The 27,092-nt window shown below is 43.3% G+C and overlaps 1 protein-coding gene across 4 annotated transcripts in view; it reads left to right on the top strand.

The window, feature by feature from the left end:
* The window catches only part of DCDC2 (doublecortin domain containing 2), a 183,290-nt gene that overhangs the window by 136,631 nt on the left and 19,567 nt on the right, over positions 1–27,092 (top strand). For all 4 annotated transcript variants that reach the window (XR_011388777.1, XM_070074331.1, XM_008262507.4 and 1 more), the window contains one exon: positions 5,740–5,846. Coding sequence is in view for 3 of the 4 variants with exons in the window: in XM_070074331.1 (XP_069930432.1) it covers positions 5,740–5,846 (107 nt within the window). In the remaining variant the exon portion in view is untranslated. The remainder of the gene's footprint in view (positions 1–5,739; positions 5,847–27,092) is intronic.

Genomic DNA, 27,092 nt, shown 5'->3' with positions numbered 1-27,092 from the left:
GTATCACTCTGACTCTGATTCTCCTGCCTCTCTTCCACTTGCAAGGACCCTGTTGATTATAGTGGAGCCACAGGAATAATCCAGGATTATCTCTCCATCTCAAGGTCAGCTAATTAGCAACCTTGATTCCATCTATAACCTCAAATCTCCTTTACCATATATTGTGACATAGTCAGTGTTTCTAAGGATCAGGATATGGACTTCTTGGAGGGGCCATTATTTTGCTTATCACACACAATATAATTCTTTGATCCCTATGTCAGTTTGATTCTAGTCTTTTTCTTCAAACCCCCTTGTCTCACTCCCACACTCATGTAAATGCTACTCTGCTGAAGGTTGCCAGATTGAGGTAAAAATCCCTGTAAGAACATGAACGAATTAATGTACAGGGCTAACAATTCTTAAGTTTTTGGCTCCTTACAAATGGTTTGCATCCAGCAAATATGTTTGAATTTCCACTCTCTATTGTATGCCTTCTAGGTGTTAACTCCATTAAGTGCTAGAGATGGAACAAGGTGAATAGTGTAGACAGTCTACTTGCTCTGTTGGAGTGTGACAAACCGAATGAACACCACCAGCAAATCAATTACTAATATGTGCTATGCAGAGAATTATAGCAGAGTAATAATGAATGACTTGGTGGCTACTGGAGTTGGAAGGAGGAAGGTTTCTTGAGGTATGAGTGACAAGGAGTAGCCTTTTTGTGTGTGTGTAACAAAGAGGGAAGGAACATTCCAGGCAGAGGGAGTGATCGGCAGAATGAAAATCAGTACAACTGGAGTTCACTGGGCAAAGGGAAAGCAATACAAAATGTGGCTAAGTGCCAGCTCACATCCTCATGGTAAGGAACTTGGATTCCTTGTGTGATAGAAAGATGTTGGAGAGTTTTGAATGAGTCAAATAATTTTTATTAACTATGTTGACTTGGCTATTGTGTGGAGGACAGATTAAGGCATAGCAAGAGAAGAGGAAGAGTGAGACTAATGATAAGCTTTTGTAAGTAGCCCATCCAACAAGTAATAGTGATAAGGCCAAGTTGGTAGTGGAGATAGATGAATGGGTTTGATATAGGTTGGAAGAAAGGAGATTGAACTGATAAGATTTAAAGTGGACTAGATATAGTAAGTGGAGAAAGGAAGGTGATAAGGATAATGCCCCAGTGTTGGGATTGAGTGCTGGTGCCATTTCTTGAGATGGAGGAATATGGGAAATGAGTGGTTTAGGGTGGGGAACTAGAGTAATCTTTTGGCCATGTTAAGGTTGAGATGACTATTAAATGTCCAAGGTGAGATGTCAAGGGAGGCAATTGGAGATATATATAGGAGATATATATATATATGTAAATATATATATAGGATATATATATATATATATATTGGATATATATATATGTCTCAGGATCTGTGAAGAGTTTGGGACTGAAGATTCTATTTATGTACTTAGTATCTATCTATCCATCCGTCCATCTATCTATCTAGTAATTGGCATATTGATGGTGTTCAAACCATGTTCTTGATGTACAGATAGAGAAGTAGACCCATGATGCAGCTGTAGGGTGGTCCACTTCTTAGTAGCTGAGCAGAAGAGGCAGGTGGATTGTCAAGGACACTTAGAAAAAACTGTTGGTGATGCTGGTGAAACCAGTAGAGTGAAATGGAGAGAAAAGCAGAGGGTGAAGGGAAGAGACACATCAGCTGCATTAAAAACTGCTAATAGACCAGGTAAATGAGAACATCATTATGATCACAGATAGTTTTGACCAGAGAAGTTCCTATGGGATGTGCTGCAAGAAACTGGATTAGAAAAAGTGGGGGAAGGTGTGAGGAATGAGGGGGTATGACAGGGACTCAAGACAGGTAAGTACTAGGTACTCTTTGAGGGTAGACATTTCAAGGTGAGGCATCAGACCATTATCACTTTATCCAAGAACCTACTTTTTTCTGTATGGAGAAGAAGAATTTACTATTATGATGCACATCCATTCTGTTATTAGATTTACTATGTACAATTTTAGAATAAGCAAAATTGATAAAATTCAAATAAGAATCCCATGAGCAGTTGAAAATTATACTAATGCTTACTAAATGGTTATTTTGAGGAAGTCTTTTTTTTCTTTAAAGATTTTACTTATTTATTTGAGAGGTAGAGTTACAGAGGAGAGAGGGAGGGAAGAAGGGAGGGAGAGAGAGAAGTCCTGCATCCACTGGTTCACTCCCCAAACAGCTGCAACGTTCAGAGCTGAGCCATTCCAAAGCCAGGAGCCAGGAGTTTCCTCCAGGTCTCCCATGCAGGGGCTCAAGCACTTGGGCCATCCTCCACTGCCTTCCCAGGCCACAGCAGAGAGCTGGATTGGAAGAGGAGCAGCTGGGACTTGAACCAGCGCTCACATGGGATTCCAGCATCACAGGCAGAGGCTCAGCCCACTACAGCACAGTGCTGGACCTGCAAAGAAGTCTTGAATATGAAAAACCATGACTAACACACCAAAAGTTCAGGAGATGTGAAGTCTGTGGTAAAAAAGGGTTGCTTACCTGTTGTCAGTGATAATGGAGTAAGACTAAATTCTTATTTTTAGGAAAATCCTGAGTAGCATTAAAACCACTTCTGTGTCTCTTTGGAGGCCAAACACCTGTTCCCTCTGTGGCACCTCTCCTTAGTGACTTGTGGTTGGGATGACTGATGCTGCTATAGCAATAACTTCATATCTGTTACACATAATAATGGTATTTTGATCTAGACTCACCAATTCACTGTGCAAATATAAATGAGCAGAAATAATAAAAAGGAATGTGGTAAAGGTTTGAAATGCTTGAATCATAGTGCCCTTGATGAAATTTGCCTTTTGCCACCTTATCATGGAGTCTACCCTAGGAAGCAGGTGTTTTTAATTTTCAGTATTTGTTCTTTTGACTTCTTCCATGGAGTGCATCTTCAGTTGCTTTTTAGCTATGGGATTGACAGAAGGGAAGCACATTCTTGTTATAACATTCAAATTCTTGCCCATTGTAGTTTGGTCATGTTGCCAATTCTTTCATGTGAAGTGATCTTAATTTTCTCACTTAAGGCCTGATTTTCTGATTTTCAGCACCCGGGGATGGTGAGGGAAGGGAGAATTAAATTCTGGGGGAAGGGCGGGAAGGGTGGGACAGGTATGGGGACCATGGAACAGGAGGGGAATCCACGTGTGTGAGGTTTGACCTGGTACTTGCTTTTTGTCTTACCTTTCAATAAAGTTCACAGAAGACTCACTGCAGTGCACCACATCTACTCTCGCACAGCAAGGACCCGTGCATGGGGCGTGCATTTGGAGGGCAACAGCCCATGTCTCTGTGGTCTCTGTCTACAAGGGACCCAGCCCGCAAAAATTGGCAATTTGCATTTCCCAGAGTGATTGTAATGCAGTAGGTTTTAACACATGCTCATATTTACCCAACAACCCACAGAATAAAATCTACCCTCTTCATTTAAAAACTCCTATTTTCCATTATTCATTGTTTTCCCTTCATTAGAGTGTGGTATCTCCACATGGAGCAATTTATTATATTTTTAAGTAACATTTAATGACATAGGAAAAGCTCACATTATGATTTTAAAGTAAAAATTGGTTTATAAATTGCTAACATAGCAGGATCCCAGTTTTATGAATGTGTGTGTGTGTGTGTGTGTGTGTGTGTTGGGAGTGGGGTGAAGAATTGTCACAATGTTAATGGTGGCTACTGCTGGGCTATGAGGTCCGGAGATTGTTGATTTTATTCATTTCTCAAGTTTTCTAAAATGCATATGTATCATATAAACAATTTATAATAAAAAGTGATTTTAAATTTTTTCTCTAAAAAGAACTACTCTACCTTTGATTTTATCTGACACTTGTAATTTAAATCCTAGCATGTTTTCTGTTGTCCTTTTTTTTGTGCACTGTTCATTCCTATGAATTCCTTTCTATGCTTCCTTTTCCCCTCTATGCCCAGACATCTCGGTTCACTGATGAACAAACCCTCCCCTGCATCTGAGCCACACATTTGTATCCGTGTGTTCTCTGTCTCTATGCACCGGGCTGAGCTCTTCCCACTTGTCTCTTTGCTGTCTGTGTTCTTATGGATGCTGCTTTCCATTCCAGTGCTCTTCCTGTTTTATTTTATTTGTTATTACTGATCATAGTCTTCACATGGTTATTCTAAAACATATCTGACCATTTATAGCTCTGCTTGGATATAGGTAAACATTTCATTGGATGTTAGTGCTAAGACTACATTCCTTTGGTATCTATATAAATATAAATCCCTTTGTAATAAGCAAGTATTTGGATGCAAAAATGCCATCCAAAAAGTCATGTGCATAAGTCCTAACCATAATCCATTGAGTCTTGCGTCCGACTGTGATTGTTGCCTTTTAAGGTAATTTCAGAAGATACAGATGAATGCCAGACAGCCCTAATTTTCGCCTCCCTTCATCCCTCCTTCCCTTCCTTTCTCCCCTGGTTGTACGTTCTCAGTGTGCATTTGATTGTGCAGTAGCCCTTACATGTCCTGGCACTCACCTGCGTGCACCTCAGTGATGGTGTATTTATCGGCCTCCTCACAGGACCGCGAGCACCTTGAGTCGTCAGCTCGTTCATATCTTAGGCTGTCCCATTGGCACACATCACTCTTACATGGAATCGATCCTCCACAAGTGTAAAAGGACATTTTAATTTAACTAAGGGTTCCTTTGTAACTTTGGCAACATGAAATAGTATTATGTGAAATGTGTTAAATAATTGTGCTCTGGAAAACAAGCTTCCATGAGAGAAATAGAGGGGGCCTTAAAACGAAAGATAAAAAATTTCTACAACTGCAAGGGCAATCAGATGCTGCAATAGATTACCAGGGAAGGAGGCACAACCTCCGTGCCTGGGAGCCTTCAAAACTGCACAGAGAAAACATCTGTGAGGATGGCTGCAGCACTAAACCTGTCTCGAGGCAAATGGATAGACGGAATGACAAACGGTTCTGTGATTCTTTGATTACTTGGCCTGGAGACGGGAAGGCTGAGGGGAGACATTAAAACTACTTCAAATATGGAAAACAGCATTTCTCACTTTCCAGCAAACAGCAAGTAGAAGGAGCTTAATCTAGTCTTAAGAGATTTAGATTACATTTTATAGTGAAGGATTTAGCATCACAGGTTGTGAAGACCTTGTGGAAATCTGCAAAATAAGCGACATTGATTGTGTGTGTGTGTGTGTGCACGCACGCAAGATGTGGAAGTCAGCTCTATGGTTTTATTGCAGTAAAATTATTTTCTGCATGGTTCTGAATAGAGAAAATTCTTCCAATACATTGTATGGAGTGTCTGCCATCCTCACGGGAAAGGAAAATTGTTAAAGGAAATATTCTAAAGCCCACGTGTCATCGCTGTCTCACTGACAGGAGGGAGAACCGACGTGTTAGTTGTGAAGTTGTTCCCGTATAAGTACCTGGCTCAGGTGGTGCTGTTAAATCGGTACCTGTAGGGGTGAGCCGTTGCCTGGGACAGAGACCTGTTCTGCTGGGTCAGCCTTGTTTTGGCCACTGAATCTCTTCTCAGTGCCCAGGTAGAAAAACTGAAGGCCCAGGTGTTGGGCAGGGTAGGGCTATCTAAATTCTGTTAGAATTACCTATTAAAAAAAAAATCATCATCAGGTGTTTTGCTGTAATGTCAACATGGAGCCACACGATGTCGCAATTGGATTTTGATTTTCACTGTGTGTTTTGTCTCCAGTACTAGAGGAAGGCATTTTCAAGGCTGGAGCAGAGAGGTCTGAAATGCGGGGGGCAGCAGAAGTCCAAGAGGATGAAGATACTCAGGTGGAGGTTCCAGTTGATCAGGTAACCCCCTTGCCTTCAAGCATGCTTGTAAACCAACGAGTACTTCACTGCTTCCTCTCTGGTTTTGTATTATCTGCTACCGGCTGCTTCTCTGCCTGTGTTAGTTAACCCCTCTCAGGTGCCCTGTGACTAAACCTTAAAGAGACCCGAACATGGGTGGGCATTTAGCCTACTGGGTAGAAGGCCAATTAAGATTCCCAAGACCCATACAGAATATGGAAGTACCTGGGTTGGAGTCCCAGTGACTGTCGATTCCAACTTCCTGTTAATGCAGACCCTGGGGAGTAGCAGCCATAGCTCAAGTAGTTGGGTCCTTGCCACCCACAGGCGGGACCTGGATTGAGTTTTTGGATACCGGCTTCTACTTGCTCCAGCCTCGGCCATTGCAGGCATTTGAAGAGTGAACCAGTGCTTGGGAGTATGTTCATTTGTTTCTCTCTCTCTCTCTCTCTCTCTCTCTCTCTCTCTCCCCCTTTCAAAAACAAAAAAGTAAAACACTCTCCAGTTCTTCCTAGTATTCCTACAAGGAATAGCCATCAGGACTAAGTCTTGTAAATATGGAAAATGTTATATCTTTAATACAGCACTGAAGAGCAATATGGGGTTCAGTTAGGTATGAGATGCAAAGATGGAGAAAGTTGGGCACAAAAGAGTGCTGGCTTGGGATTTTTATGTAGAAAAAAGAATACCTTCTTAATTTAGAAAAGCATGGTATTTTCCCCTTTATGGTCCTTGAAATTGTTGTGGTTGGAATTTGTTTTTCATAATGGAATTGCTTATATAAAAGCAACTCAAATATTTGCTATGCGAATATTGATTTCCTTTCTTAGGTTAGTGGAACACTGTACTTTTTGGAGTGTGTGAGTATGTTCAATACACTCATGTGTACCTGTAGAAGGGACTGAGTAATGTTAATTCTGGCTAAATGATCCAAGAAATAAAAGTCAGTTATATTTTAAAAATGTAATTCAGTAAGTATTCTTACAGTGCTAAGTGGAGGATTGGAATTTAGGTGAGGAGGGAATGCTAATTTCAGACTCAGGGCAACATCAAGTCACTAGGCATCGCCACTTGTCCTCTGCCTATTATGTGATATTTCCTATTTTAAAAGCAAATTTCACAATCCAGCAAATTCCATAAATGATCTTCTCAATTGTATTTGTCTTAACAGTGTGGAAGTGACATTGCTGTTTGATTATTCTGCAGGCATTTTCCACAAGCACCGTCTTCCTGATGAAAAGCCCAAGGTGCTAAAAATCACACCGATTTCAAAAATCCAATTTGTTATCAAGGATTAGCCATAACTAATAATTTTGCATAAACTCCAGTTGTGGCTATTTTTTTCCCCTGAGGGAAAGTGGAATTTTAAGTCTTTTGTAAAAGCTATCATTAAACATTACGTTTTAAGACAAGAAGAGGGGTCATCACATGTATGCAACACCTGATGGCTGCGGAAACCAAGACTAATTTATATTCCAAAGTCAAAATGCCAGATAGCAAGAGAAGATCATAGGATTATTAGCAAAACAGAAATTTCTCTATTAATCACTTATTAACAACTTGCAGAATCTGTGACAGGTATTCCTTCTAAGCTTGATGTTCATAAGGAAGGGAGAGTCGCCCTCTGATCATACTTGGGCAGCCTCGCATGCTGTCTGCAGAGCTCCGTGTCTTCTTTGACTTGCGAGTGCTAGCTTATTAAAATGCAAGCCTCGGCAAGTGGCCCAGGGACAGACTGGCCCAAGGCAGGCGGTATCAGAGAATTGATGTCAGCCTGGAAGAAATAAAGCCAAGCACTAAAAGGTGCTTCCTTCTTTGACTCTGCTGGTCACAGAGTTGGGACTGCCTCGTTTGTTTGTTTGACCCCCTGTGCCTATGTGGCATTCTCCTCATGGTCCAGTGACCTTAGGCATCGTGAGAAGCTGAGTGAGGGTGTGGAGAAATCAGAGTCCATTAGAGGAAGGGTAACTCTGGGGTCATCACCCAGTGGTGACCTGCCGCAAACAATAGCTAACATTTATTAAGTACCTACAGCCCTGTAAGATAGGCTTCATCATTCCCGTTTTATGTGTAAGTGTCAAAGGAAAGTCAGCTCCTATAGGTGAAATAATTTGCCCATAGCTGTCCTCTCTCAGGGATGGGGATCCTTTTATTTTCTGTTAGGGGCCATTTGGATATTTATATCAGCATCTGCAGACCACACAAAATGATCGACTTAAAAATCAGCCTGCTATAGATTTATTGAATTTCAAGTCCCGCCTATGGTTACCTTGGCAGGGCCAGACCAAGTGATTTTGTGGGTCATATGTGTCTCATAGCCTAGGTGTTCCCAACGCCTGTGTGGGCCCTGAATGTAGGTCTAACTTCAAAGTGGGGGAGAATATTCAGTAGAAAAATAAAGCCCATTGTGAACCATGGAAGGAAAAGATACCCTGCATGAGAAAGGAAGTGTTGTCATCATATACTGCTTGGCTCACCTATAAGTGGCACTTGCACACACTGACTCCTGGGCTGCTGGCAAGTTACTTCCTGCCATCTAAATGACCCAAGTGTGGTTTTAATCTGAGGGCCATGAATAAGGGTGTGTGTGTGTGTGTGTGTGTACATTTCACCTGTGGTTTGGACAAGTTGTTCATCAACCCTGCAAAGCTGAACTTGGTCAGGTTTGAACAGCCTGGACAGGCCTTTCAAGTATGTGTGTATAGTGAATGGCATTGAAAGAGATACTAGTGGGGCCAGTACTGTGGCATAGCCAGTAAAGCCGCTGCCTGCAGTGCTGGCATCCCATATGGGCGCCAGTTCATGTCACGGCTGCTCCACTTTCGATCCAGCTCTCTGCTATGGCCTGGGAAAGTAGTGGAAGATGACCCAAATCTTTGGGCCCTGCACCTGCGTGGGAGACCTGGAAGAAGCTCCTGTCTCCTGGCTTTGGATCAACGCAGCTCCGGCCATTGTGGCCATCTGGGGAGTGAACCAGCAGATGGAAGACCTCTCTCTCTCTTCTCTCTCTCTCTCCCTGTAACTCTGCCTTTCAAATAAAATGACTAAATCCTTAAAAAAGAGAGAGAGAGATACTAGCTCCCTATGGAATAGTCGTCCTCAACTGGGAGTGATCTACTTCCAAGGGGAGGGTTGGCAGTTTCTGGCGATCCTGCTGGCTGTGGTAACAGAGAGGCCGTCTGGCGTCTTGGGGGTAGTGTGCAGGGATGCTGCTGTCTGACTTGAGCTGCACTTGATGATCCTTGCAACAGAGTTGTCCCCAGCCCAACACGTGCCAGCAGTGCTGAGGCTGAGAAGCCCTGCTCTGGGGCAGAGGTCAGGTGTGCTTATCCTCCAGGATGCTAAGATACCATCTCCTGCAAAGCTCAGGCTGGGTTATTGCCTGTCATAAACCATTTGATACCATGTCATTGTGTACTTAAGACAGGCTTAAACGATGAATTTTGTGTTAAAGTATCTTTTACCACAATACAAATATTTGTATAAAAGAGATTTGGGTACCCTAAGCCCGGGGTTCTTCGTGTGAAATGTAGAACACGGGTGTGTCACATAGCCCCCTTCTCCTGCCTTAGAGGAATGGGGCCTTGGGAGCAAAAGCTGCTCTTCTGGCTACTGCTGCTACTGGGGAGCTGGGAGGTCCTTTGTCTCTGGCCCAGTAGTCTCACGTCTTCTTCCAGCACCCAAGAAACGGGGGTAGGCTAAAATGTTCTGTTTGCTTGCAAGGAGGGTAAAACTCAGGCCCTTCATAATCGGCAGCCTCAGTTAGACCATCTAGCATGTGTGTTTGTGTGTGTGTGCTGTGGGGCATTATGGACTCATTCCAGCCGAGTCTGACCTGTGTCATGAAGTGCAGACTCTTCATTGGTTAGAGACAAGTTGATGATCATGGATCTAGTGCTCCAAACCCATGGGGGAAATGAAGAATGTTCACGTTCTCATATGCACTTGGGGAGGCCAGGACAGATCTGTTTTCTTAGGGGAGGGTTTGAGTCTAATAAGAATAAGATACTTTTAAAAGTATGTTTTTCTATTTAAGAGGCAGAGGGAGAGAAGGGGGAGTAAGGGTGGAGGGAATGAGAGAAAGAATGGGGTGGGAGGGGAGATGAGGTGAGGGAATCCCCCCTTCCCCCATTCACTCCTGAAATGCTCACAACGGCTGAGACTGAGCTGGGAACTCAATCCAGGTCTCCCGTGAGGGTGGTAGGAACCTAACCACTTGAACTGCTGCTTCCCAGGGTCTGTCACAGCAGGAGGCAGGAGCCAGAGCCTGGTTTTGAACCCAGAAACTCTGATGTGAGACATAGGTTTCCTAACAATTGCCTTTGCTTCCAGGCCAAATGCCCACCTCAAGGCACCCTTTTAAAAGGCCTGATTGGCATCACACATGTAGACTATATAGCCATTTAAAGATTCTGCAGTCCAGGGACTATACCCAGACATCGGAGGTTTGAAGTTCACATACACTCATAGCCACAGTTTGGTTCCCCGGTTCCTGGCCTGGTCTCGTCACTGATTCCACCTCCTGCTATGGAGAGTCAGAGTCACCTGTGGCTTCTGTTGTGAAAGGCAAGCAAGACCAGGAGCTCATTTGTGTTTCCTTTTTCATACGCAGTAAAATACACAGAAAGATAGGAAGCTGCTTCCTCCAACCTGGCCTCCAAATATCCTTTAGTGAAATGTGTTTACTAAGCAGAAATAGAAAACGTTTACAACCAGGATTGAACCTGGTCTAAACTCCCTACTTGGCCATTGAAGAAACAAAACCCCACAGTGGGGACAGACACAGACTGTGGATGGTGGGGTCCGGAGCTTGGGGGTTGGCTCTGTTTGTTGTCCCTCTGTAAAACCTCGAGGAAGGCAGCAGGGAGCCTGGGGACTCCCAGTTACCCCGTGAACAGCATCACGTTCTGAGTCGAGGGCCAGTCAGCCTGCACTACCTTCCCTGAACTGAAAGGGCTGAGTGCTGTGTGTCCACCCACCATTCCTCACTGCCCAGTTAGAGCCCCTCAGCCACTGCTTCACCATATACAGCCGAAGAGCTGGGATGCAGAGAACGGAGGCTGTCACTGTGCTCTACCAGTGGGGCTGTCTGTGGCATCATGTTTATAGATTGATGTGTAATTGATACAAATGTTGTTATATGTCAAAATGTAGCCCTTGGGAATTTCAGACATAAATGAAAGGAAATAAACATTTAATTCTTTTTTTAAAATTAAATTTATTTTATTTATTTGAAATGCAGACATACACACACGGGGTGGGGGGAGGACAGAGAGAGAGAGAGAGCGTGCATCCACTGGTTCACCACCCAGATGTCTGCAGTAGTTGGAGCTGGTCTAGGCTGAAGCCAAGAGCTGGGAACTCAGTCCAAGTCTCCCATATGGGGTGGCAGGAACCCAACCTGTTGAATCGTCACCTGCTGGCCTCCTGGAATGTGCTTCAGCAGGAATGTAGAGTCAGGAGAGGAGCCAGACACAAGCACTCCAGTTTGGGACGCAGGCATCCCAAGTGGCAAGTGCCTCCCCTGCATTTACTTCTAAAGTGAGCAAACTGAAGGGGGATGATGACTAAACAGCCCATGCCATAGGAGCATAAGTTTTCAGTTTCTCGTGTGGATGTCCTGGGAACCTGTGGGGCTTGAATGGGCCCATGTGAGCCAGCTTCTAGCAGGGGGTTGACTAGAGCTTCACTCTGCTTCTTTATTTACAGGGTCCTGTCTCTGAATACAGCCACTCTCTCTGTAGGTCTTTATGCCTTCCAACCACATACGAACCCTTCTTTCTTGTGAAAATAAGCCTCAGAAAGCTGAAAACAAAAAGCAGTACTTAGCTATCATGAAAAATTGAAACTGATTATTTCAAAACACCTCATTCAACTTGGGTAGGAGATGGTTTTAGTTTCCATGGGAACGGAAATAAAAACGAGTGTGATAACTTCTGTACTTTCAACCTCTCTGCATGAACTGGGACACAAAATGCACGGAAACACCTATCTCAAACCCTATAGCAAATCCACGTATTTCCCCCGATTTGAGATGCAGGAGTGGGCACGTCAGGCAATCTTTTCATTTGTATTGGTTCTGATCTCCCGTTTCTCTATCCAGTGTGTTTCGGAGAGAGAGAACTGGTAGGTGGGAATGGGGAGGGGTTGGGGGGCTAGTTAGGGTCTCTCAGCTATAAAACTCCACCTTGGGCTGTTATTTCAGATGGAAAAGGTCATACACATCAAAATGTATCCTTCAGGAGTTCTGATGTCAACATAAGACATATGAGCATTTACTTCTGCGGTGGGCTGGGCGCTAGCTTCAGTGTCTGCACAGGTGCTGGTCTTCAGTGCTGCTGTTGCTGACAGAGGCATGACGTGAGTGCAAAAGGGCAATTCATCTGGGCAGTCCCGTCTGTCCATGGAAATACCTTCCGAGTAATTGATGCTTCGGATATTCCGTGCCTATTTCCATGTGATTTCCAGATTCCATCTTCTTTGCCCTTAGCACTCAGGAATCCCCAGTTAACCTCAGTAACTGCATGCATATTCTCTAGCCAACCTAAACGCTGGTGCCGTCCCCTGAGCTGTCATTGCTAGGATGTTGTAGCCAGAGTAATAGCTACCAGACCTCTCCTGTTTTGCCACACAAATCTACCATTTTCTCAGAATGCCAGTTACAAAATAAATAGCAAGATACACATGTAGGCAAACTCAGGCAAAATGCTAATGCTGGTGTCGGCTTAAGAAGAAAATCGAATGTGGGTTTTCTAGGAAGTATTTAAAGTAATTATCTGTAATAAAAGTGCTTTTCAAAAGGTCAAAGTCCAGATTTTCTTATAAAACCTCTCTGTTTAAGGATGCAAATTATCTGTTGGACATATATGTTTAACACAGCCCTTAATCTAGCTGCACTCTGGACTCAGTGCCAGAGAGGGTGCAAGACTGGAATCATCTGAGTTCAAGTGACTTATGCAATCTTTGTTCTACTCCTTTTTGAAAAAATTATCTATTCATTTGAAAGGCAAAGTGATAGAGGGAGAAACAGGGAAGCAGGGAAGGAGGAGGGAGGAGGAGGAGGAGAGAGAGAGAGAGAGAGAGAGAAAGAGAGAGAGGTGGGATATATTGATTTCCATCTGCTGGTTCACTTCTCAAATGGCTGCAATAGCCTGAGCTGGATCAGGCTGAAAGCAGGAGCCAGGAACTTCATCCAGGTCTCCCATGTGGGTGGCAGGGGCCTAGTACTTGAACCATCCTCTGCTGCTTTCCCAGGTGCATTAGTAAGGAGCTGGAATGGAAGTGGAGCAGGTGGGACCTGACCCAGTTCTGATATGGGATGCTTCCTTTCGAGCAACAGCTGAACCCACTGTGCTGCAATGCTGGGCCCCCTGTACTCTTCTGTATGTCAGTTTAATGAGTATTTAAGGTAAAGTAGAATGAATGCCCTTTTCTAACACCAGGGAAATATGAACATGCTTTGTGCAGACTAATGTTACACAATGATTCATAGTCATGTGTTACTGAAATTTCTTAGAGAAAAGTTTCAAGTATAAAACTGATTCTCTTAAAATCTTAGTCACAGATCAACTAAAATTTGGCATAAATGTTAGGGGAGAGGACTGTACAATTAGTGGAAATCTCTATTTTATGATCTTTGCAATGGTGTGTTCCTTTTATTTGACATTACTTAATAATCAGTGGCATGGTGATGTAATTGGAATCAGTCTTGTGGAACTGTCTGTATGGCCAAGTATTCTGTTGACAGTTGGCCTCTTCTAGTTTCTTCCAGCTTTCAATAAGTTGATAATTTTTAAGACAAGAGTGCTGCCTTCATTAAAAGAGGCATTGTTTTAAGGTATTATAACAAGGAGAACTTTCAGCCACAAATGATGTTTTTGAAGTGAAATGTCTCTGACCCTGCTGTGTGATATGCGGCGTGTCCTCTGGGGACCTCATGTGGAGACGCAGAGGCTGAGAACTTCTCACTGGGAGCACTGAGCGAGCTCCCCCGGTGATGAGTCGGCCTTGGCGTAGAGGACGCTAGACTGACCATAACCGTCATGGAGCTGAGATTAGGGCACTCTTTGGCTCCATACACTCATTATCTTGGGCAACGGTTCATTCAGCCCAAGGGTCAACAAGGAATTCAAACCTTCTGTCAGTGTTTGTGGGATCTGGGGCAGGTTCACCTACCCTGCTGTGGTTTCCCTTTCGGCCATTGGGAAGAGCAGCAGTATTTTCCTTAAGTAATCATGGTGAGTGTAAATACAATTGGATGCTTGAGGTGCGTGATCTGCAGTTCCAGGGGCCTGGAGCACCCCCCGCCATCAGTTCCTCCCAGAAGGTACACACCACGCTGACGCTGACCTGTAGGAAGCATGTGTGCATGTCATTTCTCCTTGCTGTGTCCTCACATGGTCGTTCCTGTGCTTCTGGAGCTGCCCAGGGAGCTCCATGGAGCCAACACTGATGTTTCCTCTTTTCCCATAATCATCCCAAATATTTTTAGTGGCATCTGTTCGAGGGCCACTTCTGTTCACTATTTTCACATCACACATGGAGAATAACTGCACCTGTGATTAGAGCGTTGACTGTAGTCACAGGTAAGGGGTGGCTGAGGGAGCCAGGATGGTTTGCAGGCATGGTGGGTGGGTGGATGGGGTGGCTCTGACAGCCAGAGTCCAAGCATTCCGGGTGAAGACGCAGGAACAGTGTGGAGTCCAAGGATTCTGGTGAAGATGCAGGAACAGTGTGAACTAGGGTGTGGCACGAGAGGGGACTCAGGCTGGGCTGGGCCTCCCCTCCCTGCTACAGTGAGGAGCCAGGCCTCCTTCCTTTGTCAAGGAACCCACTTCCTTTTGGGAAATGAGGGGGATGGGAGAGAGCATGAGTGCAATGGAGGGGAAAGAACACTAAGACGATCTTGGTGGGGGCGCGGGGAGGCTGGTGATTGGATAGTGCCTTGTTTGCCAGAATTCCATGTCCTGCAGTCCGGAGGCTGGGAGTCTGTGACCCGGCAGTTGGCATGGTGGGTTTTCTCCTTGGTCTCCCGTGGGTATCTGTGTCCGGATCTCCTCTTCCCCTATGATGACACCAGCCATTTTGGTCTCATCTTGATTTCGCTACCTCCTTAAAGACCGTGTCTCCAAACACAGTGGCATTCTGAGGTGCTGAGCTGAGACTTCTACACATGAATTTAGCCAGAGTGGGAAGGGGACAGAATTGAGCCCCAAGCAGTGAGAAAGTGGGATTTGTCCCCAATTCAGTGCTGGTAAATTAGTCCCAAAAGACCAGAGGGACAATATTCGGGGAGCAGGGTCAGCCTTTTGAATCTGTGTCTGTTAGAAACGTGGTCGAGCCATGAGTGAGAGGGAGGAAACAGAGGCATGGGGCCCCCTCTCAGCCCAGTCCCTCTGCAGTATTAATCCATTGCTCACATGTAGAGCTGGGTCTATTCTGGATTCCTGGTTACTGTTATGCCCAAGTTTTAAAACCCCCAAGGCCACTGTCTTTCAGTTGGAACTTGTATGTGTCTATTGATTTGTTTTTTATGATGCAGATGAAAGACATTGTGTCCCACTGGCCATGGGAGCCCAGGCAAGTTGCTTGATTCTTCCTCTGATGCGCTTCTCCGGGGCAGTTACACGTGCCTATGGAGTGGGAAGGATGACACGAGAAGCCATATTTGAAAGGATTTTTAGAAGCATTGTATGCTCTCTAATGTCTGGCACGATTAGACCCATAAGTGGCTACTGCCAGCCTGTCATCCCTGTCACTCAGGGGTGTGCACTAATTTATGAAGTCATCCTTGTTAAGGATCTTGTGAACATATTTGTGTTATCCTGGAAAGTAGATAGCAGTTCAGAAGCAAGCAAATCAAAGCTATTGACTGGATGTTAAATCTGTAGTGAAAAATGTGTGCTAGGGAACTTAGAAGCAAAGAGTAAATGTAACTAGGCCTGAGGGTGATTGGTTCATGTAAATCAGACTAAGCATCTCAGTGGACCAGAAGTCGAACATCAGGCTGTATTTTTGCTGAGTTAACTGATCAGGGCAAGACAGTCACTAAGTGTCTTGGCATTACTGTTTTGCCACGTGAACAACATTAGGAAAGGATACTGCTCTATGTGGCCCACCAGATAATAATTCCGTTAGAGCAAACCCTGTGCTACAGTTCTCATCACTCCACTTCTTACCTCTGTCCATCAGTGGCCTGAAAAAAACATGTATGGAGGCTGTTGAGTTTCCAGTGGGGTTTTCTGTGCATGACTTCCTTTGCTCCCTACCACAGGCCCGAGAGGTCGTTAGCTGCATCCTTCGATTCTCTGGGGGACTCTCAGGCCTGGTCAGGTAGATCCACCGGCCTGGGACTGAAGTGGCTCCTTTCTTTCCTCTAGACCAGCTCTGCTTCCTTATCCTGCACGGTGGGTTTTACATCTGGGGTTGGCCTTATCATCACAGATGCCAGCAGACACTCGCCGAATCCTCCTGGTCCTTCCCAGAGACGTTCCCAGGCATGAGCCAGTCTCTGGGGACCATGTGAGAAGTGTCTCTTCAGGGAGTGGGCGAAGGCAGTCTTCTGCTGAGTCGTTCTCCCTTGTGAGTCCCACTGCCAGGGCTGTGGTTAGTTCTGAGTGCTGAGGGCCCTCTTCCTCCCTAGCAGGCCCTCACCACGGTGTGGATTTTATTTCTGTGTGTGGGTGTAGAACCCAGTGATCCTTCGAGGGATGATTTGATTGATGTATACACTGGAAACATCTTTAATAATTTAATGACTACTTCAAAGGAGATTATACCAAAAAGCACATTGCTTTTCATTTATTCATTACAGATCTGTCATAGCAGCATTTTTTTTGCCCTAAATTGTAGTATTATAGTAATAATAAATTTTGTTCCAGACTCAGGGTATTTTAAAGAATTACAAGTCTTTTAACTAATGTTAGTATCTTATTTAAATTGATCAAATTGATATTTGATCACCATAATTTTGTATTTCTTAAAGTTGAGGCAACCAGATGCAGCTTCACTTGATGACTCCTCAAATAGCTGTGCTGGAAAATCTCTTGCAGTAGTGGCACAGAAGTGTAGCACTGCCTGTTGGCAGTGTTAGTGAGCGTGGTGAGAACAGAACTCCCATTTAGGGCTGGGTGTCCTTTTTCTTAAAAAAGATTAGTGTATATACCAACTCTTTGCATTAAAAGGAGGACAAAAAAAAAAGTATATGTACTTGGGAATTAGGGGTAGAGAGAGAGGTGAGACTAAGACACAGAAAACAAAACAAAACAAGCTACAATGTTATCTTGCAACTCTTAGGCATAAATCCAGGTGTCAGAAAAGGAAAACTTTTTTTCCTCACTTACAAGTGGTCATTTTAATAGCCTTTACCAAGTACTTGTAATATATTCTCAGAGAGGCAAGGACTGTACCTAGATTCCTAAACAATTAGTCAATTATAAGTTTTAAAAAATTTTGAAATGCTGCATAAAACCAAAAGAAAGTTATTTTGAATAAGCAATTTTAGACATAGTAAAGATCAAAATAATTTCTAGGAGAATGCTTGGCAATTATCTAACTTTCAGAGATAATTTTTTTAAAGATTTATTTATTTAAGAGGCAGAGTTGGGGGGGGGAGAGGGATAGAGGAAGGGGGAGAGGGATAGACACACAGAGAGAGGTCTTCCATATGCTGGTTCACTCCCCAAATAGTTGCAATGGCCAGAGCTGGGCTGACCTGAAGCCAAGAGCTTCTTCCAGGTCTCTCATGTGGTACAGGGGCTCGAAGCACTTGGGCCATCTTCTACTGCTTTCTCAGGGAGCTGGATTGGAAGTGGATCAGCTGGGATTTGAACTGGCTGGCACCCATATGGAATGCTGGCACTACAGGTGGAAGCTTAACCTACAAGGCCACAGCACCAGCCCCCAGAGATAATTTAAAAAGAGATCTGCTGTAGGGGCTGGGATTGTGGTACAGCGGATTGAACTGCTGCTTGCAATGCCGGCATCCTGTATAGAGCACAAGTTCAAGTCCTGGCTGCTCCACTTTCCATCCAGCTTCCTGCTAATGAACCTGGGAAGGCAATGGGAGATGGCCCAAGTGCTTGGGATCCTGCCACCCATGTGGGAGACCCAGATGGAGTTCTGCCTACTGGCTTTGGCCTGGTCCAGCCCTGGTTGTTGTGGCCATCTGGTGAGTGAGACAGCAAATGGAAGGTTTGTCCCTGTCACTTAAAAATAAAAAGACGAGGTGTTTCTGCGTTTTTGTTATGCTTCAGGTACTCACAATCCTACTAGAGACTGCTGTTGCTCATGAGAGTGTGACTTAAGATTTTTGAGTTTACAAATCCCATGTACATTCGGTAGAAACCACACTTGGAATTGTGAATTTGGGTCTTTTCTCTGGATAGAACTTTGCATCTGATCTCTGGTGATGCTCAGCACAGCTCCCTGCAGCCATGTGAGGAGACAGCTGACGCCCAGCAGTGTGCTGTACTGCGGAGACAGCATGTGTGGGAGGTCAGGTGCCTTCAACACATGTGCAACTTCTAGTATGTTCAGCCCACAGTGGGTTTAGCGGGATGTAACCCGGTCAGAATAGAGGAACATCTGTGATGTCCTGTTCATCCCCATCGGAAGAAATGTCTTTGCTAGAAGCTCACAACTGCTTTTCCAGGTCAGTAAATTTTTCAGCAGTAAAAGTGATGCTGGCTCCTGCAGATGTCCCATTTTCTGGCCATTGGCTATACATACGCATGTCCCTGTGACAGTGACATGATGAAGTAGCAAATCTCTGTGTTTATTTAAGGAAGGTCTCAGATCTTTGGGAGTGGGAATGCCTGGGGCCCTTGTCCTACTGTTTGCCTGCCATGTGACAATGGAAGTGGGGTATGGTTTCACATTTCTCTTATTTGTGTAATGAGTAAAGAAATGTGTCTTACAGGCTAATAGGATTGCATGAAGTGATAGATGTCTGAGCACTGGCCCGGGAGCTGCTCAGTGTTTGTGCTTGCATCTGCCCTGCTGTCTGGCCTGTTGCTCCCACCACCAACTCTGTGGAAACTGCGTTTTACAGGTCTGAGCCACTCACCTGCCCCTTGTTGTGGCTGCATCCTGATACTGCTTGTTAAGCGTTAAACATGATCTGGCTCCATAACCTCATGCAGATTTTTAATAAAGATTTGTTTTATATATTTGAAAGGAGGAGATGGAGAGAGAGAGAGAGAGAGAGAGAGAGAAAGAAAGAAAGAGATATCTTCCATCCATTGGTTCTTTTTCCAAATGACCATGACAGCTGGGGCTGGGCCAGCCAAAGCCAGGAGCCTGGCATTCCATCCTGGTTTCCTACATGGGTGGTAGTGGCCAAAGCACTTGGGCTGTCTTTACTTCATTCCCAGGCTCATTAGAGAGTTGCATTGGAAGGGGAGCAGCCAGAACTCTAACTGGTGCTCTGATAGGGGATACTGGTGTCTCAGGCTGCAGGTTAATTCACTGGGTTCCTCATGCAGATATTTAACCCCCAAAGTCATTCATTATAAATTAATGGGTTGATGGACCAATGGTGCAGGCTTGATACAATTAGGGCATCTGGGAGGTAGGTCTACTGGGAGGTCTTGAGGTCACTGGGGATTTGTTATTGGAAGGTAGTTCTCATGAGAGTGTTGGCTACATAGGAAGAGTGTACTTCCTGTCTGCTTCCTGGCTTGCCATGTGACTGTCTGTCTACCCTGCGCCAACTTCATCATGTGCCTAAACCAATGGGGCCACCAGATCTTGGACTGTGAACCTCCCAAACTGTAAAACTGAAATAAGAAGTGCCTCCCAAGTATTTCAGCTGCAGGAATGTGAAGCTAACTAATAAACTGCTCCTGTGCTCCTCTTACTTCATGGTTTGACTCTTCTGTGCATCTTTCCTGCCCACAGTGCTCCTAGCTCCCTGATGCTAGAGACTGGGCATTTCTCTCCAAACTCCTGGCACTCAGAGTGCTGCTGGGCACAAACAAGTGAATGGTCTCTCAGGTCCCACAAGTCCCACTAAATCCCCAGAAAAGCAACTTGGGATCTCTTAGACTGAGACCCTGGTCCTATCCTGTGCTGTTGCTGGCCTGTTGGCGGGGAGCACCCCACAGTGTTTTCTGTGAGCTGGTTTCGTATGCTGTATTCTCAGAAGTCCCCTCTTGGTTGTGTTGTCTTAGCAGAGAAAGCCCCTTGGTTTCCTGGTACTGGCTCTTCCTGTGCTCCCTGGAAGACCTTGCTCTTCTGTCATGCAGAAGCATAGTGTTTGGCTCAAAACATTGCCTATATTTTTCATTTATTTTTGAGCATAAGGTACACATAATGTAAACTTCACCATTTTAACCATTTTAAGTGTGCATACACTTCAGTGATATTAAACACATTTATGATGTTGCAAAACCATCACTACCATCAATTTGTGTAACTCATCTTGAAAACCTGAGGGGCTGGCACTGTGGGTTAAAGTCCTGGCCTGAAGTGCTGGCATCCCATATGAGCGCTGGTTCTAGTCCTGGCTGCTCCATTTCTGATCCAGCTCTCTGCTATGGCCTGGGAAAGCAGTCGAAGATGGCCCAAGTCCTTGGGCCCCTGCACCCACGTGGGAGATTGGGAAGAAGCTCCTGGCACCTGGCTTCAGATCAGCACAGCTCCGGCTGTTGCAGTCATCTGGGGAGTAAACCAGTGGATGGAAGACCTCTCTCTCTGTCTCTACCTCTGTCTGTAACTCTGTCTTTCAAATAAATAAAATAAATCTTAAAAAAAAAAAAGAAAACCTGAAACTTCATTCCCATTAAACAATAGCTCTCTGTTCTCTCACTCCTCTCACAATTGTCCTTCTACTTTTGTATCTTTGAATTTAACTGCTCTAGGTACCTCATGTAAGTAGAGTCATATAGTATTTGTCTTTGTTTTTAAAAAAATATATATATATATTTATAAAGATTTTATCTTTATTTGGAAGGAAGAATTACATACAGAGAGAGAGAGAGAGAGAGAGAGAGAGAGACAGAAAGGAATCTTCCAACTGCTGGTTCACTCCCCAAATGACTGTGATGGTTGAGGCTGGGCCAGACAGAAGCCAGGATTCAGGGGCTTCATCCATGTCTCCCATGTAGGTGCAGGGACCCAAGGATTTGGGCCAACTTCTGTTGCTTTCCCAAGCACATTAACAGGGAGCTGGATAGGAAGTGGAGCAGCTGGGACTGATGCCCATATGGATGCCAGCACCACAGGCAGAAGCTTAACCTGTTATGCCACAATTCTGGTCCCATTTAAAAATATTTTTAAATAAAAATAAATTTTTATTAAGATAAAATGATTTTTAGAATGGGATCCAAAATAAACCTCAACTATATGCCATATGTAAGAGATACATCCAAACAAAAAATTTGGAAAGTTTGAGAATTAAATATACACTAGGGAAATATAAACACAAAGTAGGGATGGATATATGAATATCACAATGTGAAATTCAAGATAAAGATCATTCAGTGAGGAAAGAAGGGTGCATTATTATGAAAGGGGTGTGAAATAGTGAAGGCAATATTTTATATACACACACACCAAATAGTATGGCATGTACATTTTTTTGAAAAAAAAAAGTTAACTTCCACATATGAAAAAAAATGTGCCTTTGTGTAATGAGAAAATTTATCTTTGTGTCTGTCTGATTTTACTTAGCATATTGACCTCTGGTTCCATCTGTTTTGTTATAGGTAACAGGATTTCGTTCTTTTTATGCCTGAATAATATTTCATGTTGTATACATACCATATTTTTCTTGATCAGTTCATGCATTGATGGACATGTAGGTTGATTCCATACATTTGGTGTTGTGAATAGTGCTGCAGTAAACACAGAGATGCAGGTATCTCTTTCATATCTTGGCTTTATTTCTTTTGGATATATACCCAGAAGTAGGATAGCTGGGTCATATGGTAGATCTACTTTGGGTTTTTGAGGAGCTTTCCTACTGTTATTTATTTTATATTTTATTTTTTATTTTATATCTTTTTTTCCTTCATTAGGTACTTATTATTGTAAATTTTCCTGTTAGTACTGCTTTTTCTGTACCTTACAAGTTTTCATATACTGTTGTGTTCTGTGTTTCCATTTTCATTAGTTTCAAGGAATTGTAAATTTTATTTCTTCATCAGGAGCACGTTGCTTAGTCTCCATAGATTTGTACATTTTCTAGAGTTTCTTTTGTTACTAATTTCCAGTTTTATTCTATTGTAATCAGAAAAGACATGTGACATGATTTCAGTTATTTTTAATTTGTTGAGACTCATTTTGTGGTCTAGTGTATGGTCTTTCCTAGAAAATGTTCCATGTGCTGATGAAAAGAATGTATTCTTGAGCTGTGGGATGGAATGTTCTATAAATGTCTGGTAGGTCATTTGGTCTACAATTTATTTATTTATTTATTTTTTTGACAGGCAGAGTAGACAGTGAGAGAGAGAGACAGAGAGAAAGGTCTTCCTTTTGCCATTGGTTCACTCTCCAATGGCTGCGGCGGCGGCGTGCTGCAGCCAGCGCACCACGCTGATCCAAAGGCAGGAGCCAGGTGCTTCTGGTCTCCCATGGGGTTCAAGGCCCAAACACTTGGGCCATCCTCCACTGTACTCCCTGGCCACAGCAGAGAGCTGGCTTGGAAGAGGGTTAGCTGGGACAGAATCCGGCGCCCCGACTGGGACTAGAACCCAGTGTGCTGGTGCCACAGGTGGAGGATTAGCCTGTTGAGCCATGGCGCCAGCCTGGTCTACAGTTTAAATGAGCTCTGATTTTTTGTTTTGTCTGAATGAATTATCCATTGATGAAAATGGAGTGTGAAGTCTCTCAATATTACTGTATTAGAGCTTATGTCTTCCTTTAGATCTAATAACATTTGTTTTATAAAACTGGATGCTGTGGCATTAGATGTATATTCATAATGGTCATATCTTCTTGCTGAATTGACTTGAATTGAGCCCTTGGTTCTTATATGGTAACTTTATTTTGTCTCTTTTCATAGTTTTTGCTTTAAAGTTTATTTTGACTTGATGTACATGTAGCTATTCCTGCTTACTTTTGATTTCTATTTGCATGGAATATATTTTTTTGTTTATTCACTTTTAGCCTGTGTGTGTCTTTATTGGTGAACTGAATTTTTTGGAGGTAACAAATTGCTGAGTCTTTCTTTTCCCTCTTTATAAAATCCATTCATTTTTGGTTTTTAATTAGGAGAATTTAGTCTATTTACATTCAAGGCTCTTACTGATAATTAATGGCTTCAGTCCTGCCATTTTTAATTTACGATTTCCTTGGTCTGTTTTTGAATATCTTCTGCATTTTAAATAGATTTTACACTTTCACAGATTTTTATTTATTTATTTCCTTGTTTCTGTATGTATGACACCCTTAAGTGTCATCTAAGCCTGGTCAGGTGGTGATAGAGTCCTTTATTTCTTCTTTGTTTGAAGATACCTTCAATGGGTAAGGTATCCTGGTACTTGGACTATATATGTCTATTCCATCCTGGCCTATCTTTGGTTTCTGTTAAGAAATCTGCTGTTGATTGGATGGGAGTTCCTTTAATAGTGACCTGGCACTTTGTTCTTGCGAATTTTAGAATTCTTTCTTTGGTGTTGCACTTTTGAAAGGTTGACTATAATGCGTTGTGGTGAAATTATTTTTTTTCTGTTCATGTCTATTGGGGTCCTGTAGACTTCCTGTATTTGGAGTACATATGGTTCTTCAAATTGGGGACATTTTCATTGAATAAGTTTTCTAAGCCACTCTTTTTTCCATTCTTTTAGGAACTCTGAAAACTTCAAAATTGATTTTTTTGATGATAGACCAGAGGTCAATGATTACATTTCTTGTTCTTTTCAATTCTTTTTTTTTCCAGTCCAACTAAGATTCTTTAGATTTGTCTTTGAGATCAGCTATTTTTTCTTTTTTTTTTTAACTTTTATTTAATAAATATAAATTTCCAAAGTACAGCTTTTGGATTATAGCGGCTTTTTCCCCCCATAACCTCCCTCCCACCCGCAACCATCTCATCTCCTGCTCCCTCTCCCATCCCATTCACATCAAGATTCATTTTCAATTATCTTTATATACAGAAAGATCAGCTTTTTTTTCTACTGATTGATCTAGTCTGTTGTTAAGATTTAAACTGTGTTCTTTTTTTAAAAAGAGATTTATTTATTTACTTGAAAGTCAGAGTTACACAGAGAAAGAAGGAGAGGCAGAGAGAGAGAGAGTGGTCTTCCATCCACTGGTTCACTCTCCAGTTGGCCGCAATGGCTGGAGCTGAGCTGATCTGAAGCCAGAAGCCAGGAACTTCCTCCGGGTCTCCCATGTGGGTGCAGGGGCCCAAGGACTTGTGTTTCAGTGTGCACAGATTCCAGAGGCAATGACTAATGCCCTGAGTGGCCAGTGAGGGGAGGTAGTGAGGATAAGGACCATTCCCAAGTGAGAGCAGGTAGACATCTTACTTCTAGGACTCTATGGGCAAGAGCTGCCAGCTACACTTGTCTTCACTGTCTCTCGGAGTGCAGAGTGCTGTGTGGGTACAGGTGCTGGGATTGCCCTTGCTCGGTTGAAACCACTTAGACCTGTAAGGCTCGGTCTTCCTTGCAAGAGTGTGAGAATGTCTACGGGGCCTATGTCTATGGGAGGGAGATACATGGGGCTTCTGTCTCCTGACACAGTATAGATTCCAACAGTGACTCCTTTGTCAAGATGGTGCCACATCACCACCACAGCAGCCCTGTGCCCTGGTTTCTGTGTCCTACCAAATATCCACTGTTCCATTACTGAACTCCTGTGTTCTTCACTGGACGCTCACCTCAAGACATAGATATGCACCTGCTGCTTCAGGTCTTCTCAGTGGAGGAAGAGGTGAATGCGGGACATCTCTGTTCAGCCATCTTGAAACGTTCACCTCTTTCCATTCTTTATCTTTCCGTGAGTGACTTATTTCATCAGCATAATGTCCTTATGGTTCACCCATGTTGGATCATGTAACAGCATTTCCTTCCTTTTTAAGGCTGAAAAACAGCCCATTGTGTAAATATATGTGTGTGTGTGTGTGTATATATATATATATGCATATATACACATATAATATTTTGCTTACCTATTCATTTATTGATAGATACTTGGATTGCATCTGTATTTTAGCCATTGTGCAGAGTATCTCTTCAAGATTCTACTTTCAGTTCTTTTCGGTATATAATCAGAAGTGAAATTGATGTACCATATAGTAATTCTATTTTAAAATTTTCAAGGAACTGCCACACTCTTTTCCATATGGCTGTGTGATTTTACATTCCCACCAACATGCACAAGAGTCTCAGTTTCTCCGAATCCTTTCCAAATACTTATCATTTTCTGTTTCATTTTTCCTCTTGATAATAACCATCCTAATTGGTTTGAGGTAGAATCTATGACAATTTTGATTTTCTTTTCCCTAATGATTAAATAGCAATGTAGACCATCTTTTTATGCACTTATTGGCCTATGCATATCTTTTTTGAAGAAATGTTTATTCAAATGCCTTGCCTGTGGCTAGCGCTGGGGTGTAGCAGGTAAAACTGCTGTTTGCAGTGCTGGCATCCCATGTGGGTGCTGGTTCAAGTCCTGGATGCTGCATTTCTGATCCAGCTCCCTGCTAATGCACCTGGGAAAGCAGCAGAAGATGGCCCAAGTGCTTGGGCCCTTCCACCCATGTGGGAGACGTGAAGAAAGCTCCTGTCTCCTTGCTTTGGCCTGGTCCAGCCCCAGCCACTGGGGACGTCTGGGGAGTGAACCAGCTAGAGGAAGATTCTCTGTCTCTCTCTCTCTCTCTCTAACTCTGACTTTCAAAAAAACAAAAACAAACAGAAAAATCCTTGCAGATTTTTTGAATGTAGTCATTTTTGTTGTTGTTGGGTTGAGGAGTTCTCTAAATTTTCTGGTTATCAATCCCATACCAGGTATGTCATTTGCACATATTTTCTCCCATTGTATGAGTTTCTTTTTTATTCAGTTTGTTGGGTCTTTTGAAGTACAAATTTTTACATTTTTCATAAAGTCCACTTTGTCTATTTTTTCTTTTGTTACCTATTTCTTTAGAAACATGTCTAAGAAATCGCTGACAAATCCATTGTTGTAAGGCTCTTGTCCTATGTTTTTCTCTCAGTTTTATGGTTTTGGGTCTCATATGTAGGTATATGATCAATTTTGAGTTGATTTTTGCATCTGGTGCTAGGTAAAGACCCATCAACCTTTTGCACGTGAATATCCAATTTCTCTGCACCAAATGTTGTAAAGATTCCTTTTCCCATTGAATAGGCTTGGCAGAAATGACATGAACTGTGTGAGAGTTAATTTCTGGACTCTTTTCTATTTTGTTGTAATGCCTGTATCATATTGGTTTTGATTATGTCAATTCTATAGAGAGTTTTGAAATCAGGGAATATAATTCTTCCATGTTTGTTATTCTTTCTCAAGATTCTTTTGGCTATTCAGGTCCCTTGACATTCCACATGAATTTTAGGTTAGTGTTTCTATTTTTTTAAACTTTATTTACTTATTTATTTTTTTGACAGTCAGAGTGGGCAGTGAGAGAGAGAGACAGAGAGAAAGGTCTTCCTTTTCCATTGGTTCACCCCCCAATGGCTGCTGCTGCTGGCGCCCCACGCTGATCCAAAGCCAGGAGCTGGGTGCTTCTCCTGGTCTTCCATGCGGGTGCAGGGCCCAAGGACCTGGGCCATCCTTCACTGCACTCCAGGGCCACAGCAGAGAGCTGGACAGGAAGAGGAGTGACTGGGACAGAATCCGGCACCCCAACTGGGGCTAGAACCTGGTATATGGGTGCTGCAGGTGGAGATTAGCCTTATTGAGCCACAGTGCCGGCCTGTGTTTCTATTTTTGAAACATGTTATTGAGACTTGAAAATTTTTATTTTTTTGATTAAGATTTATTTTGAAAGGGTTACAGAGGGAAAGACACACACACACACACGAAGAGAGAGAGAGAGAGAGAGAGAGAGAGAGATCTTTTAACTGCTAGTTCACGCCTTAAATGGCTGCAATGACCAGTGCTGGACCAGGCCAAAGCCAGGAGCCAGGAGCCAAGAGCTTCATCCAGGTCTCCCACAGGGATGCCACTTGGATGAAACATTCGGATCATCTTCCGCTGCATTACTCAGGGAGCTGGATTGGAAGTAGAACAACTGTGAGACCAAATGGACACCCTTATTGGATGCTGGCATTGCAGGGCAGG

This window comes from Oryctolagus cuniculus, chromosome 5, assembly GCF_964237555.1.
Source record: "Oryctolagus cuniculus chromosome 5, mOryCun1.1, whole genome shotgun sequence".
NCBI lineage: Eukaryota > Metazoa > Chordata > Mammalia > Lagomorpha > Leporidae > Oryctolagus > Oryctolagus cuniculus.
This window is presented reverse-complemented; position numbering and strand designations above follow the sequence as displayed.